General features: G+C 38.6%; 1 protein-coding gene across 10 annotated transcripts in view; it reads left to right on the top strand.

Annotated features, from left to right (window-relative positions):
- The window catches only part of FHOD3 (formin homology 2 domain containing 3), a 330,045-nt gene that overhangs the window by 142,916 nt on the left and 170,440 nt on the right, over window positions 1-16,689 (top strand). For all 10 annotated transcript variants that reach the window (XR_015794612.1, XM_088133068.1, XM_088132739.1 and 7 more), the window contains exon 4: window positions 11,717-11,784. Coding sequence is in view for 9 of the 10 variants with exons in the window: in XM_088133068.1 (XP_087989194.1) it covers window positions 11,717-11,784 (68 nt within the window). In the remaining variant the exon portion in view is untranslated. The remainder of the gene's footprint in view (window positions 1-11,716; window positions 11,785-16,689) is intronic.

The raw sequence follows: 16,689 nt of genomic DNA, 5'->3' as shown, positions 1-16,689 counted from the left end.
CCACCACTTTCTCAACCACCTTCCCCAAAAAGGGGAGGTGGGAGACTAGATGAAAATTGTCCAGTACAGTAGGTTCCAGGGAGGGTTTCTTGAGGAGGGGGTGCACCAACACCTCCTTAAAGGCAGCTGGAAACACTCCCTCCTGCAAGGATGTATTAACCATCGCCTGGATCCAACCACGTCACCTCCCGAGCTGCTTTCACTAGCCAGGATGGGCAAGTGGTGGCCTTCATAGTCCCAAGGATCCTGTCCAGTTCCTCAGGATCAAACTGTTCCCAGATAACTAGGTAAGAACAGTCCCCCAATATCTCCCCAGACCCTGCCCCATGCTCGGAGTCTGGAATGAATCCGAGCGACATTGTCCTGCAGATGCTCTGAAAATTCCTCCGCACAGCCCTGCAATGAACCCCCACATCCCCCTTGCAAGGAGGGACCTAGTGATCCTGAACAAGGCCGCCGGGTAGCATTCTGCAGACACAATAAGGGCAGAGAAGTATTGGTGTTTTGCCGCTCTTATTGCCACAGTGTAGGTCTTGATAGCGGCTCTAACCCGTGTTCGGTCGGATTCGGTCTTTGTCTTCCTCCAGCAGCACTCTAGCTGTCTCTTGACCCTCTTCAGCACCCTCAACTCCTCCATAAACCACAGGGAGTGTCGGGGACGATGTGGCAAGAGAGGTCGCATAGGTGTGATCCTGTCCAAGGCCCCGGCCGCCTCCCTATTCCAGCAGCCAAGGCCTCCACTGGACCGTGCAGCAGATCCACGGGAATACCCCCCAGCTCCCTCTGAAACCCTGACGGGTCCATCAGGCGCCAGGGACAGACCAATCACATGGGTCCTGCCTCCCTGCAGAGGGGGGTGGTATAGGGGAAACTCATGGTCACCAGGATACTTCTCAGCTATTTCTTTTTACAGTATTATGTCTCTGATCTTTGGGAATCCAGACAGTCTGAACAAAAGAAATTACTCCCATTTCTAGCAATAAGTTATTGCAGTCTAATGGGAAAAGAATTACAGAGATTTATGCAATTTTCTTCATATGCTGTATGTAAGGTTTGTCTCATAGATATAATACAGATCTCCTTAGGACTTTTTAGAAGCAGAAATAGGGCAGCAAGAGTTTCCCAGAGGTCTCATAACACTTTGGATGTGGTTGTACCATGACCCACATGTTGTTTTAAAGAGGTTTGTCTAGTCTTTTCAACCTGCTAGTTATTGGTTTTCTTTTAAAAATAAATTAAGTGAGGTTTTATGTGTGCATTTCTGGGGAAATGTTGCTTAACAACATATTTTCTTTGCTGAATAACACATTTGAATTAACAATTTAGTTGTATATATGAAGATGTTCATGTGAGTGCTCTTAATAGTATGACACCTGAACAGGGCTATAAAAGCGAAACAAACATTGTAGGAGGAGAGTTATAGCCAGGCTAAACCAGGCCTAGAAACCAGGAGAGTTGAATTCTAGGCCTGGCTTAGGCATGAAAAAAGACTGGGCAACTTTGGCCAGTCACTCTCTCTCAGCCCAACTCACCTCACATCTGCCTATCCCAGGTCCTTGGGAAGGACTGGATAGGTGGATAAAAATGCTAAATCCAGTCTAAACATCTGGCTGAATATGCGACCAACTATAATGAGGCATATTTGTGAGCTGCAGCTTATTTCATAAGATATATAAAGCAGCTAGACTGATGTAAGATTTAAATTGGCGTAGGGGCAGGGGGGAAAGGAGGGGGAAGAAAGGTCGGTAATGCAGACGCTGGTAACATGTGAGACAGACTACCAGTACTCTACCAATTAATCATTATACTGGTAGTCCTTGACTTACAATGGCAGTTGGGACCAGAATTTTCATCACTAAGCGATGCAGTCGTGAAACGCAACCACATCACTTAGCAACAGCATTCTCTGCAGTCCCAGTTGCTGTTGTTAACTGAATCCCACAGTCATTAGGTGAGGCAACTTCCTACCAGCTTCCCACAACCAAAGTCAGTGGGGAAGCCAGCAGGAAGTTGCAAGTCCCAGGCCTGCAGGCAAGTAAGTGGCTGTTGCCGAGTGGGGAAGGGGTGGATGAATAGGGGGAGGGTGCACGAAAGCTGCTGCATGGGTCAGTGAGTGTGCATGAGAAGCACCACATGGCTTGGGGAGGGAGCACGGGGATGCAGCACAGGTTGGGGAGCGTGCATGGAGGTGCATGAAAGGCGCCGCACAGGTCGGCAAGGGTGTGCAAGAGATGTCACTCAGGGTGGGAGCATGGGGTTGTGGCGCAGGTTGATGAGGGTGCACTGGGGTCCGTGAGAGGTGTTGTGTCAGTCAGAGAGGGTGCATGAGATGTACATGCTCAGAGAGGGAGCACACGAGTGCAGGTCAAGGAGGTTGCACAGGGGTACATGAGTAGCAGGCACAGCACAAGCATAGTGGGGCTGAGGGAAGGTGTGTGGGTGGGGGAGACTTACCCCAGTAACTGCGATCTTCCCAGCTGGCTTCCCTTTTGGCTTTCTGGGGAAGCCAGCATGGAAGGTTGCAAATGGCGGTCATGTGATTGCGGGGTGCTTGGCAACTAGTTGTAAGTGCGAGTGGTTTGCCAAGCATCCAGAGCGTGGTCACATGACCACAGAAGTGCTGGGATGGGCAGAACTCTGAGGACCAGTCCTAACCAGCATTCATTCAATGCTGTTGTAACTTCAGACAGTTGCTGAACAACTGGTCATAAGTTGAGGACTACCTGTAATGTGTTAAAAACTCTTGTTGAGGCCATCTGAGGTTGCCATAAACCTTTTGTTGTTTGTGGCTTCAACAACTTCTCCCTTGATGATGCTGTTAAAATCTTGCTTTTCCAAAACAGCCTCTTTGAGATCTGTCATGGAATGTCCTGGGAGGTTGAAATGCTCTCTTTTACTTTGTCCTTATTTTGAGTCCTGATGTCAGACTTGTGTCCATTAATTCTTTTGCGTAAAGTTTGTCCTGTTTGTCCTATGTGGAATCCAGGGGGCATTGCTGGTAGATGATGAGGAGAAGTAGTGACTCAAAATGATAACTGAGAAAGGTTTTTTTTTACCAAAAGATAAAACAAAAGTACTAAAAGAAAAACTATATGCACATGACTGAATCAGGTATATTAGAAATAATCATAAACATGAGCAAATACAATATTCTACCTCTGGATTAAAAAAAAAATCCTTGCTTCCTGTCTTTTAATTTTCTTTTACCTGACTTTTAAAGAATAACCAAAAAAAAAAGTTTTTTCTCTGTTGTTTTTCTTCCTGTATTTTGGTCTATGGCCATAAATTGAATAAATGAGTGAAAGAATGAAGGAATGAATATTCTAAGATGAAATCTTATTTTATATATGCACTAGTCTGCCAGATTTAAAGAATATTCTTTGAATTGATCATTATTCTTTGGCAAGGTGATTCTGAACATGCATGTAAATTTTTCTATTTTCCTTTAATTTTAGCACTAATATAATTGATGGTGTAATGATTAAGATACTGGACTAGGCCTAGGATGACCCTGGTTCAAGTCCAGCCTTAGCCCTGGGAGTCACTAGATGATTTTGGGCCATTCACACATTCTCAACCCTACGTACCTCACAATTTTTGCTGTGGGGAGATTTCCGGTTAAGGTGGAGACTCGCTAGCTACAGTTCTTGGACTCTCCTGTTAGCTTCACAGAAAATCTCTTCTCTTAGACTGCTTAATTAACTGGTAAGTGGAAACCTTATCTAATTATCTTTTGATTAAAGTTTGAACTCCACATCCCTCTCTCATCTACCAAGGGAAAAAGGCTACCTGCGGAACAGCTGGTAACTATAGATATTAAAGGAGCTGATGTACCTGACATTGCTGATAACCATGTCTGATTAATTAAAAAGAGTTATTTTAACTTCAGACACAGTCAACATTCTTGAGAGACAGGGTTTTTTTCTAATTTGTAACTTTCAGTGTTTTTGAAATCTCTCACTTACAGCTAAAGCATGCAGCTAAAGTTGAGGGAAGCAGAAAATGAGTATCTTTTATAAAGACATGAAAGAGCTAAATAAGATAATTATCATTTTGAAAGTACTGATAGGAATTACATGAAAAAAAATGGTGGGCCTGTAAGGTGAACGTTTCTTCAAGATGAAATTTTTATGATGTGGAAATAACTTAAGATTTCTCAGTATCCTCTAATGCAGAGCAAGACCAGCCCCTAGTGGCCTTTAGAGAAAATATTTTACAAAAGGTTTTTCTGAATATAATTTGGAAATTGAATCTCCCTATTATTTGGGGTTTGTTTGTTTTTTTAGAACTGAGGCTGAGCCCAGTTGTAGTAAACCTCTTCAGATGAATGACCTGAGATAATATTTTATAGCTTTCCCATCAAACATTTTTTTGAATATATTGCAGTGAAAATAATGTTTTTGTTCACCTGTCTCCTATATCAGGTGAGAACTAGTTGTCATACAGTCAAAAGTAAACAGCCTAATACCTCAATTCACTGAATATTGTTTCTCTTTTTTTCTGTTTCCTTGTCCCATAGAAATACTCAGGTGATTTTATTAACAAATGTACTGCTTTTATATTGTTGTCTTGTGGAATGTTGGAGACCTCAGATACCCATCCAGGAAGGGGAAGAGAACTTAGTTACTGTATTGATGTATTTGCATTTATATGCTGTCTGACTCCCAACCACTCTTTCTAATGGGGTAAACCATTAGAAACCTGAATTTGTTTTTTGCAAGAAAGTTGTATTCTTTCTGATGAGAAGGATTTCTTATCAAGGAAATGTATTAGTCAGAGGTGGTAATTCAACATTGCTAGGATAGTTTTCTAATTTTGTGGTGGAACGAGAAATATCTGATATTTATTGATTGATTTTAATTTTGGTGATTAGAAAATTGAGCACTCAGTTATTATGGTCCAAATAAGGAAAAACCAGAAATGTTGCATTATGTTTTTATTTCAAAGATGAAACATATAAATATGGCTTATGATCAGATTTTCTTTTGGTTCATCACAATACTATTTCACGTAAATTTCAAGCACATAAGGAACATGTTTCAAGCCATTTATTTCTGTGTTCCTTTTTCTCTTCTCAACATAATATTCAGATTATTAAAAGGCACTTTAGTGAATTTGAAAAATTAATTAAAATTAATTCTAGATATCAGTAAGTCCATTAAAGGACTAATATCTAAACATTATGCTATTTTGTTGGAGTATAATATCTTACCACTAAGTACAACCACGGGCTTTATTAAAATTGCATTAAAATCAGTTTGGGTAAATTACCTACAACAACCTACAAAAGGAATTGGGAAAAGTACAGGTTAGGAGTAGTACAGAGATGGCTTTGGTTGTGCTTCTCAATGACCTGTGGCAAGCTCGGGATGGGGGTGGTGCAGCCATTCTGGCTCTCCTTAATTTCTTGGCAGCCTTCAGTACCATCAACCATGGTATCCTTATGGACTGGCTAAGGGGGTTGGGAGTGGGAGGCACCATTTTGTGGCGGTTTTCTTCTTTCTTCCAAGGCTGGTTCGTAGATATTGGTGGGAGAGGAGCAGAGGAGCCCTAGGCCCCTACATTGCTGGGTGCCTCAGGGCTCTCCCCTCCTTTTTTAATATATACATGAAGTCACTAAGGGAGGTCAGTTCAGGGTGAGACCCACTTATATATCTCTGTCCCTGGTCATCCAAGTGATGCTGATGAGGTTTTTTTCCCAGTGTCAGGAGGCTGAGAAGGTCTGGTTGGGGAAGAACAGGTTGCAGCTCAAGCCTGCCAAGATTGAGTAGCTATAGGTTTTGGGTTCTCAGGTGGGGGAGATGCAGCATTTCCATCTTTGGTTCTGAATGGGGTGGCATTACCCCATTCAGACTTGGTGTGCAATCTGGTTTTTTTTCTGGATAGGCTTCCAGATGCGATTCAAGGTGCTGGTTATCACCTTTAAAGTCCTACATGGCATAGGACTTGGTTGTTTAAGGGACTGCCTTATTCTGTGAACATCTGTCTGCCCCATGCATTCCCAGAGGGAGGGCATGCTTCAGGTTCCTTCTTTTAAATCTTGTCATCTTGTGGGACCAAGGAGGCATGCCTTTTCTATGGTTGTCCCTCTTTTCTGCGACCATCTTCCCTCTGACATTTGAGAGGCCCCAACTCTTCTCACCTTTAGGCAAGTCATAAAGACCTGGCTCTTCCCCCAGACATAAGGGGCCAATTGAGTAAGAGTCCCCTTTTTTGATTGTTCTGTTGTATGCTGGTTGCCATTTTATATTTTGTATTCATATATTGCAGTGGCCTACTGTTATATGCTGGGGGGTTTTCTTTATGATTTATGATTTGTTTTCATGCTGTATGCTACCCAGAGTCACATTATTTGAGTTGGGTGGCTTCATAAATCAGAAAAATAAATCGATCAATCTGTAATGCATCCATCTTTGTGGTCCTTGATCTCTCAGCAGCTTTTGATAACAATACTATCAACCACAGTATCCTTTTGAGCCAGCTCTGTAGGCTGGGGATTGGGAGCACCATTTTACGGTGGTTCTCTTCCTTTCTCTGAGGCTGATTCCAGTCAGTGTTGGTTGGGAGGAAAAGATCACTCCCTGGGCCCATCCTGTGTGAGATACCACAGAGTTCAACTTTCCCTCCCCTCCTATCCAACATTTACATAAAACTGCTGGGTATTCTGCCAACTTGCGGTTCTGTATCTTCAGCACACTAATGATACCCAATTTCAACCCTCGGGCTGGCCAAGTGAGGCTATTGAGTTTCTGTCCCAATGACTGGAGGCTATGCAGGTTTGGATGGGGAGTAACCATCTCCAGTTCAAATCTTACCGTCTCTGAGATGGCCTTTCAAAGGCAATGTGCACTCTGGAGTATTCCTGGACTCACAACTCCTGCTGTGTAAGTTATACATATAAGAGTGGTGAAATACGCTTATAGCCTTGCTAAAGATGCTTACACCCTATGACTCATCAAGCCCAAGAATCATGGCTTATGGCTTGCCATGTATGTGGTAACCTTTTGTTGCTAGTCTTACCAGTAACAAAAAAAACAGATTTACTGAGCTCTTTGTAACCTTGCATTTGTGGCGGATAAGTTGTATTTGGACTGGTAAATCACGGATTATATAGGCTTAACCAAGAAAAAGCTGTTCCCAGATAAAACAATTTATTGCTGAAAGTAAATCCATAACAATATTGTTCCCTGAAAATAATGATCCTGTTATTTTTTTAATATTCTACAGAAATCACATGATATATAATGAATTATTTTTCTCATTTATTTGTTTTTATTAGTGCTAGAGGACATAGATTTGTAAAATAATTTCATTCTTTCAGTACCATTTCTGATGTTACAGAGGATGGATTGTGGATCTGTTAAAATTCTCTTTGCAGTTATTGTAGTTGATGGAATTTGGGGAAAGTGCTGTCCATTGTACAAATGTATCGGGCATAAATTCATTGGGGCATGTCTGTCAAATGATTGGGGAAGCAGCAGCTGTTCAATGTCTATTTGGACACTTTTTTCCCCAATTCAATGTTGCTCTGAAAAGGAAAACATCATCATTTATGAGACCCTGCATCTAATATGACATGGATTATAATTTATACTGTAATGTTCTATGTATTTTGAAGTATAAAGAGATACTGCAATCATCTTATTCTCTAATCTTACATAGAAGATGATATACTGTTGAATTTCCATGTTTAAATAACAGCAGTAAGATATTAGTTCAATGTGAATAAGTTTGTACAATTTAACCTAGAATTCATAACAAATTTTAGTAGAAAGCAGCTTTCTTTCAAATTGCATTTAAGGAAAAACCAAGCCCACACTACTCATTTCTGCCAAAACAGACAGTCTTGCAGTTGGTTAGTTCCCATAAATTAGTATGACCTGACATTTTGCCAGTTATTGTTCTGCCTGTCTATCCTACAGATGCCAAAGAGCACAAAGACTAATTTAATTAGCTTTCTAGTCCATCCATTCCTCTGCAGATCATTCTGTTGGTGTCTTAGTTCTCACTAAGTGCTTATTTGCACCACTACCATATATCACTATAACAAAATGAGGCACTTTTTTGACTTTGGTTCAGGTGGGCAGGTATTTCACTGTAAGAAATACCTATACCTATATCTCCTGTATATTGTCAGTTGAGTTTCTGTCTATCTGTCTCCCACAATCCTTTTGAGTTTTGTTTAACATGCAGGATTCAACTATGTGATTGCCAGATATGGACTCTATATTGTCAGAGATTCATTGAAAACACGAATTTTTAAAAATTGGATTACTCCCAAGTGAATTGATACCCTAAGTATCTTACTTTGGGTAGAAGAAGAAAAATGGTTGTGTGCAAAAATATGCATTTCATTGTCAAATCAAATCTTTATTACGGTCACAGACCAGCATAAGCTTTTCATTGTTTTTTAAAGACATCTGCTGTATTAAATGGCTCATCAGAGACATAGAAGTTCCAAAGGCTGCAAAGTTGTGAAATATTTCAAATAATAATTTTGCCATTTGCTGCTTATTCCACAAGATAATCTTTTCCTTTCTTGCTTCCTTTTTCATATCCTTACAACGGACTTCCTTCTTGAATTAAAAATAAAGAGCATACTGTATATTGCCCAGAGAGGCCCAGAAAATTTGTGTTGTGGGTGGTATGAAAGTGCAGCTAATTAAATCAAATTATCAGTCTCCTGCCAGTCCATTCCAGCTGAATGTTTATGTTTTCCAGTTTGCTTCCCTGAGACCCTTTCATATCAATGGGTATCCATGGAACATTTTTCCGTAGGGATCCATCAGAGATCAAAGAGCTACAGAATATGTCCAGAGTCTCCAATTCTGTCAAAATGATAGGATCCAAATTGGCATGGATATAAGTGATTTTATTTGGAAGATGTTCCATCTATTCATCATAGTGAGACTTTGACACTTTATACAGTTGCAAGCAGGTAGTTCACTACACCAGTTACTCTGGACAACACTGAATAAACACAAGGGTGACAGAGAAGTAACATAGCTGTATTATCAGTGCTGCATCAGAATAAGACTGATGGATGGATCCTAAACTGTGCCAACTGTGTCAGAATGCATTTGTTGCAAGTCTTCCTCCAATATACCAAAGAGACAGCATAATCAACAACTGGATTGAGGCTTTGGTCAGAGATTGCATTAAGAGTCTGAATCATCCTCTCATTCCAAATGGAAATCAGAGCAGGTGAAGGCCTCCTAATCCCTGCCCCCCACCCCCATTTCTGGTAAGTGAGAAGCAGGACTAAGAAAAAAGGCACTGATCCTTGCATACTTTCAGGGCTAAGAAGTCTTTGAATGGCATGGGATCTACTTCTGAGAAAATAGACTAAACTCTTGTTAAAAAATCTTCTGTTTTGAGTATAGGAATTATAATATGAAATGAGAATGATATACTGGTGTAGGTTTTAGTGGCTGGCATCAATGAAGCAGCCCAAAAGCTCATCATTGTTTCAAGAAATGAGTTTTATGATCATTTTACATGCTGTGTGGGGCTAGTACTACAACTGTGCCTTCAACTGATTGAAATACTTTAACATATTACCTAATGTATGCAATTGTGCCGATGCCTTATATATGACTTAATCGGGAATTTTCATGCTGATGAGGAACAGATGATCATATGCTTCCAAGGAATATTTTTGTTCGTATTTTGCCCATGAAGTAAATAAAGCAGATGTTTAGAATTATAGCCAACTGCCCCCCTCAAGAATATTATTTCAGCTTCCCTGACAGGAAATACAATGAACCTGTTCATGGTAGTGAATTAATTCTTGAGCTAGATAGGCTAGTTGAAGCCCTGATTCAAAGATAAATTGCTTTCTACATTGACTTGCATTAGAGAAGAATAGTTATGAGAACAAAGAGAGTTAAGATTTTATAAAGAAAAGGAAGTTGGATTGGATGTTTACAAGCAGTTGCTGAGATGTCTCTTTTCTTAGTTGGCTGTTGGGATTATGAAATTTCTATGATGTTGTTCTTTCAGAGAAAATAAATATTTTCTCCTTATGCAGAACACATTGGAAATAACAGTGGGAAAATCCTGCAGAAGTAAAGGAATAGTGGACTCTGGAAATTTTTCTGTTGGTTTATATCCTGAGACTTCACTGTCTTCTACTCTATCATCCTTTTATTTATTTGCTCTTATTTGAAAGAGCATATAGCATAATAGACTTACTATTCAGAAGGAGAAAAATTATGGATGTTTACCAAACTGTGATAGTCTAACATATTAGCTATTTGATGTACAACATGTCAAATCTCAGTCCAGAAATCTGTGCTGTGCCAATTAAGTTCCCAAATCAACTTGCTTCACAGACTTATTATAAAGTTAAAATTTTATCTTTATTATGAGGGAAAATCTTTCTATGGTATTTTGACTTAACTGAAAGAAAATAGTAAAATATAACAAAATTCTAGAATGCAAATAAATTATTTAACATAGTTAATCAATCATGGCTTCAACAAATCTTTTTTTTTCTCCTTATAACTCCAGCAAAGTGTTCCAGAACCAAGATTACTATCATTTTACATGCAGTAAAGATGTCCTTGCTGTATTCTTCCATTCCAGTGCCAATTAAAAAGAGGCTTAAAAATAGCCCTACCAAAGTGTACCCTAAACTAACAGAACATTTTGCTATGCTAAGTGAAGCTACTAAGTAAATGAATTATAAGGGCCTGGAATTGTCTGTGTCCCGTTGAACGGAATGTTGGTGGCTGGAATCCAGAACACAGTGTTAGGTATATCCACAGAAGTTATGCTGTGCATACAGTGACCACACGTCCTTTATTATAAAGGACGGCCCTTTCAAGGATAGCTTTCTTAAATAAATTTTGATTTATTTTTCAAAAACGCACTTTTTTCCTTTATTTTGATCACTTTTACCATACAATTGACTGCTTAATGCACAGTCTTTCACATTCATGTGAAAAATATGGAAATTGAATAGTCTTTTTTAAATCAATCTACTTATACTGTTTGATTTTAGATATTTTTATTAAAATGTGCATTTTTGTAAAGTTGTTCTTGATTTTACTCCTGAATTTTCCTTTGTAAAGCAAAGTTATAAACATAAACACTTTAAACATTTTATCCTTATGAACCTGTTTCAGATTTGCCCCTTTTTCAGGTTTCCCCTTTATTTTTTTCCAAGAAAATATGGTCATACCTATGCAATATATGTTTTTTCCTCCCTCTCTCCTCTCTCTCTCTCTCTCTCTAAATGCAACTTCCCAGATAGTGTCACAAACGTTTTTGGAAATATTTTACGTGTCAAAACTGTATTGGCTTACTGGCATAAGAATGCTACTCTTCTGCTGGGTGGGTGAATTACCAATCCATACTGTCAGGACATACAGTATACAATCCTGACAAATAAGCTTTTAAAACTCGATTAATACTGTTGGATTAGAAAATTAATTAAACCATAAATTAATTACTAATGCATTGGTTGTGAAGTATCCTACTACCATTCCAAATTACTCTTTGAGATTAGAGGTGAGACATTGAATTTCCCATTCCACTTCTGGCTCTGAATTGTTTGTTTCTTTATTATTATTACACCTTTGTTACATATACACGGTATTTCATACTAAAAGCTTTGGCATGGGGAAGGGGAAAGATATCACTTTCTTTCCCTAGAGAACAGACAATGGAATATGATAATCAGATAATTATTTTTAATATTTTTTGCTTTCAGAAAAACTGTACAACTCAAATGGACGGGAGTTGAGGCGGGCCCTCTTCTCCTTGAAACAAATATTTCAAGTAAGTGAACTTCACCTCTTAATATATGTTTTGTTTCTCCAGGAACTACTGTATCTCATTATGATTGCTATTTTTGTTGTTATTATTTTGCCACAGCAGGCAGTTAGACTACATTTCTAGGCCTAATATCTTTTTGTCTTTCAATTATTTATTTATTTTTATTAATCTTAATGTCTTTCTCTACCCACACTTAGGATAATTTACAGAAAGTTCCATAGCATATCTTTAAAGGAGCATCAAAATAATTCCTGAGGAAGCAGAGGCATTTTCAGAGGGAGGAGATGAGCAGTCAATATGGCAACCATGACTAGGCAGTTGAAACCTGCCCCTTTTTATGTGTCACATGCAAGAAAGGGGTAGAACTTTCATCACGTAGTCACAGCCACTGTCTTAACTTTTTTGTCCCTGCCCCAACAAGGAAAATAAATTCAGTGAAAAAAAACTCCATATTTTCTCAACACAAATAGAAAACATGTTAATGTTAATTAGTAAGTAGTGTGGGAAAAGTGTGAAAGGACTAATGAGAAGGGATTTGCAAATTGTGAAATTTCTTTGCAGTGCCACAATATAAAAATAGGAATCATCTGGATTTTTACTTGGGATCTCCATGAAGAAACTATGAAATCATAGGTGGGCATAGACTGAGCCATAAAGATTCCAAACTTCATATACTACTATGCCACAAAATATGTGCTTGAAAACCAGATCTTTTTGACTCTCATGGACTTTCTAACAGTTCTGTTATAAAATTTCCAAGAAGCTACAGATCTGTGCCCATATGTGTAAAATTACGTTTCTATTACTTTACAATGCCACTATGTTGCAAAATTATGACTCTCATGCACAGAAGCTGATGGATCCTTCAGACTTTATTATGGATTCTTATGCAGTACTGTCAAATCATAAGGTCTTATTTATGTCTTGAGTTGTGCCATAAAAGTCACATATGGCTGATTTGCGGTATACGCATGATAAACACATACACAAAAGTGCATACATATATATGTCCCAATTGTGGCTTTGATTTTTAGAGGTAATATGAGCAAAACCACAGTCATAGAATTACGGAAATATACCGCTGAAAGTACTCCATTGGGCCACTGAATCCAGGTTCCCATACAGTGCAGGAGTGCCAGCCAAAACATCCCAGATAGATGGCTGTCTGGCCTCTGTTTGGTCATGTCTGGAGTACATTTCTCTGGCTAATTAGCTTCACTCAGAATCTCTTATTACAGGTAGAGAAGGTTTTCTTGTATTGTTTCCTAACATTCAATTGGATTCTGTCTTGCTCTAAGTTAAATCCATTATTCTGGATCCAGCATTCTGGAACAATAGAGAAAGGGTCTTGACATTCTTGGGGTACTAGAAAATATTGTCATTTCTCCCCTCAAACTTCTCTTCAAGGCCCCTTTCTTTCAGTCTCTCTCCACAGCATTTTATTTCCTTTGTCATCCTGATAATTTTCACTGCCCTTTTCTAGGAATCTCTCTTAAAATGGAATGGTCGTGGCAGAATGGTATGCTTTTGTATGTTTGAATGCATTCAAACAACGGGAGACCACTATTTCTCTGAGTATTTGTTCCCATAGTTGAATTGTTCATACTGGTTGGAAGTTGTTTTCTAATATTCCATCAGAATATTCCATCCTGTTATTTAAACACATTATTCTGTGTATTTCAATGAGGGGCAACAAGTCTTAGCCTTTTTCTCTGTGACATCCTTTCAGATAATTAAGAAGTGCTATCATATTCCCCCTCACTCTTTTTTTCCCAAAGACTAAATATACTCCGCTCCTTCAGTCTTCTTCATAGGACTTCGTTTAAATCATCCTCATTGATCTTTTCTGAAATTGGTTGTGTTTCATTGAATCCCCCTTAAAATGTGGTGCCTAAAACTGGCACAATACCCAAACTAGGGTTTGATCAAGGAATAACAAACAAAAACTATTTCTTTCAGTTATTTACAAAATATACTTTGTTGATGCAGCCTATAATTGCATTTATTTTGCAGCCACAGCACATTATTGATTCATAAATGTATGTCATCAACTACTATTCCAAATTCTTTTTCACACCATTACTAAGACAGGTATCCCGATCATATACCTGTTAATTTTCAGCCCATTTCTTTAACCTACCTAGAACATTTTCTATTTCTGTCATCCAAATCATTAGCTATCCCATCTAATGTTGTGTCATCTGAAAAGTTGATCAACTTTCTTATCACCTCTTCATCTTAGTCATGAATATGATATATATAAATGTAGAGTCCTATAATGGCATTTTGTATATCCCATCTAATTCGTCTTTCCAGTTCGAAGAGATGTAATAGATGATCATTCTTTAAGTGCAGTTTTAAAGCTAGCAATGTATCCCCCTAATTGTTATATGTCATCCAGCCCACACTTAATTCACTTACTAATCAGAATGTTGTGGGGTACTTTGTCAAATGCTTTGGTGAACTCAAGAGTCACACATTCCCAAAAATTGAGATTGACAAGTTAGTTGATAAGAATTCTTTCTGACAGATCCACGATGACCTGGAAAACAACATTGTTTTCAAGTTCCTTACAGATCAATCTCTTTATGATCTGCTCTAGAATCTTCCCAGGTATCAATGTCAGCCTGACTGTTCTGTGGTTCTTCAGATCTTCCTCTTTCCCTTGTTTGAAGAAAGAGACAACATTTGCTCTACAGTTATCTGGCACTTCACCAGTTCTCCAAGATTTCTGAAAGGTAATATATAAAGATTCACCCAGATAATCAGCTGGATCCTTCAATGCTCTAAGATGCACTTCAGCTGACTCTGGAAACGTGAACTCATTTCAAGTAAAAAGTTACTACCTAACTATGCTTCTATCAAGCTGCACTCCCATGTCTTCATCCTGCTAATCTCAGTTTCTTAGTGGACATCAATGAGAAAAAAATATAGGAGAATTGCTTGTTTTTTGTTGGAGAACAATAAATCCAAGTCGGAGTTTAGCAGCTCTGCCTTTGCTTTATTACTTATCAGCGTTTTGTTATCTTCATTAAATAGGCGATATACTGATCACTGACATCATTTTGCTTTTGTTTTTATTTCAATTTATTAGGATCACAAGGCCAGCAACACCAGGACAATGCATATTTATTCCTTAAGGAATATTTTTTTTTAAAAAAGTTAAAATTAGGATAAAAATTAAGGAGTAAAAAGTATTTTTACATAACAGTAACATTCAGCATTAACTAGTAATAAACCTTTGGCAGTATCTCATGCATCTGTCTCATTTGCATCTGCATAACCACCTTCACCCTTTCTCCCCCCTGCCTCATGCCAATTTAAATCCTACATCTGATTACATGAGCTGCAGTTCATCAAAGCTTATGTCTTTTAATAAAACAAGTACATCTGAAAAATAGTACCAGACTCATTCTGATTTCAGGCTTAAGGGCACTTTTTTTTTTTATCCAGCTCCAAATCTTTCAGAAGTCCAAAAGCATTTGAGTACTCTTATTTCCAGTGAGAATGCTATTTATAGGAGAGGGGCAGCACCAAAAGACCCAGTTCCAAGTTCTCTGATAGTAACACTCTCTTAGAAAAGGAACCAGAGAGAATGCTCCCTTCCTAACCTTACTTCTGGGAACAGTCAGTCCTGAATACATCCAGCTCCTTTAACAAGTCCTCATAGTGTTTTCTTTCCAAACCTCTTATCATCCATATATCTCCCTTCTAAATCCTATCTAAAAAGTGCAGTGACTTGGACTGGATACAATAAGTGCAGTCTAATTAGCACAGAGTTCAGTAGAAATACTGTCTTTTATGATGTGGACAAAATGCAGCCAAGATTGCATCAGACTTTTTAGCTATTGCTTATGTTTAGATGTTTTTAGATCCTTTTCACATGCATTGTCACCAAGCCAAGCCTCCCCAATCCTGTATCAATGCATTTGATTTTTCTTCTCAAATATATTACACTTGTTACGTTATCCCATTGGATCTGACTCAGTCTGTAAGGTCATTTTCAACTGTGATTTTGTCCTCTGTGATGTTAGCCAATCTTCTGTTATGTGAAAATTTGATAAGCATCCCTTCCATTCCATCCTTTAGATCATTTAGGTCATGTATAAAGATTAAGCACTATAGGACCAAAGATGGAGTCCTGAGGGACCCCACTTGATTCTTCCCTCCATCCAACAAGGATAGCCCCCAGAGTGAATACAACAGATCCTGCTTTCCTTGGTATCCTCTGCCACCACCTTCTGTCTTTCTCCCTACTTCCCAGTAGGAGCAAGGCTAAAAAAGTAACATGCATTCCCATTTCTGCTAATAAAAAAGAGCCATTTAAGCACAGCAGTTAGCTTTCAATTTGCAGAGGCCCAAGTCATCTGAGGTGTTACCAGATTAGAGCCCCAAAGACACAAATGGATACCAAAAAGGTCTGTTTAAAATAATGTTTATTTTATTAGGAAGCGCACAATAGCAAAGAGAAACATGGGTAGATGTTAGGCTTACTGAAAAATGATTAGATTCACACAGTAACCATATAGACAGAGGAAGTAAACTTATCCAAAATGGAGATAAAGCCTCATGGAAGAATAAATGTGAAGGGAATCTGAGAAGGCTTTGAACACATCCAAAATAAAAGAAGGTAAGCTATTACACTCTGAAAGCATTTTTCTCCTAGAAATCTGTGTGTGATTGTTTCTCTTCCTAGTTTTGATATTGCAGTTCTCATTCCACAACCTGGAGCGGGCCCTCTCTTCTCTCACATTAGCCAGTCCTGCTCCTGGGAAAACTGAAAGGCAAACGCCTCTAGCAAATGACTTCCTTGGCATATAACCTTAAGGACAGATATTCATGTGTCAACCCTTCAAGGTAGACCAGACTGGGAACTTAGTTATGACTGCTAAATAAACTACTTTTATT

The sequence above is a fragment of the Python bivittatus genome, unplaced genomic scaffold, assembly GCF_059951505.1.
Source record: "Python bivittatus isolate LINGU-HERP-01145 unplaced genomic scaffold, Pbiv_v1 ctg000000_np1212, whole genome shotgun sequence".
Classification (NCBI taxonomy): Eukaryota; Metazoa; Chordata; class Lepidosauria; order Squamata; family Pythonidae; genus Python; species Python bivittatus.
This window is presented reverse-complemented; position numbering and strand designations above follow the sequence as displayed.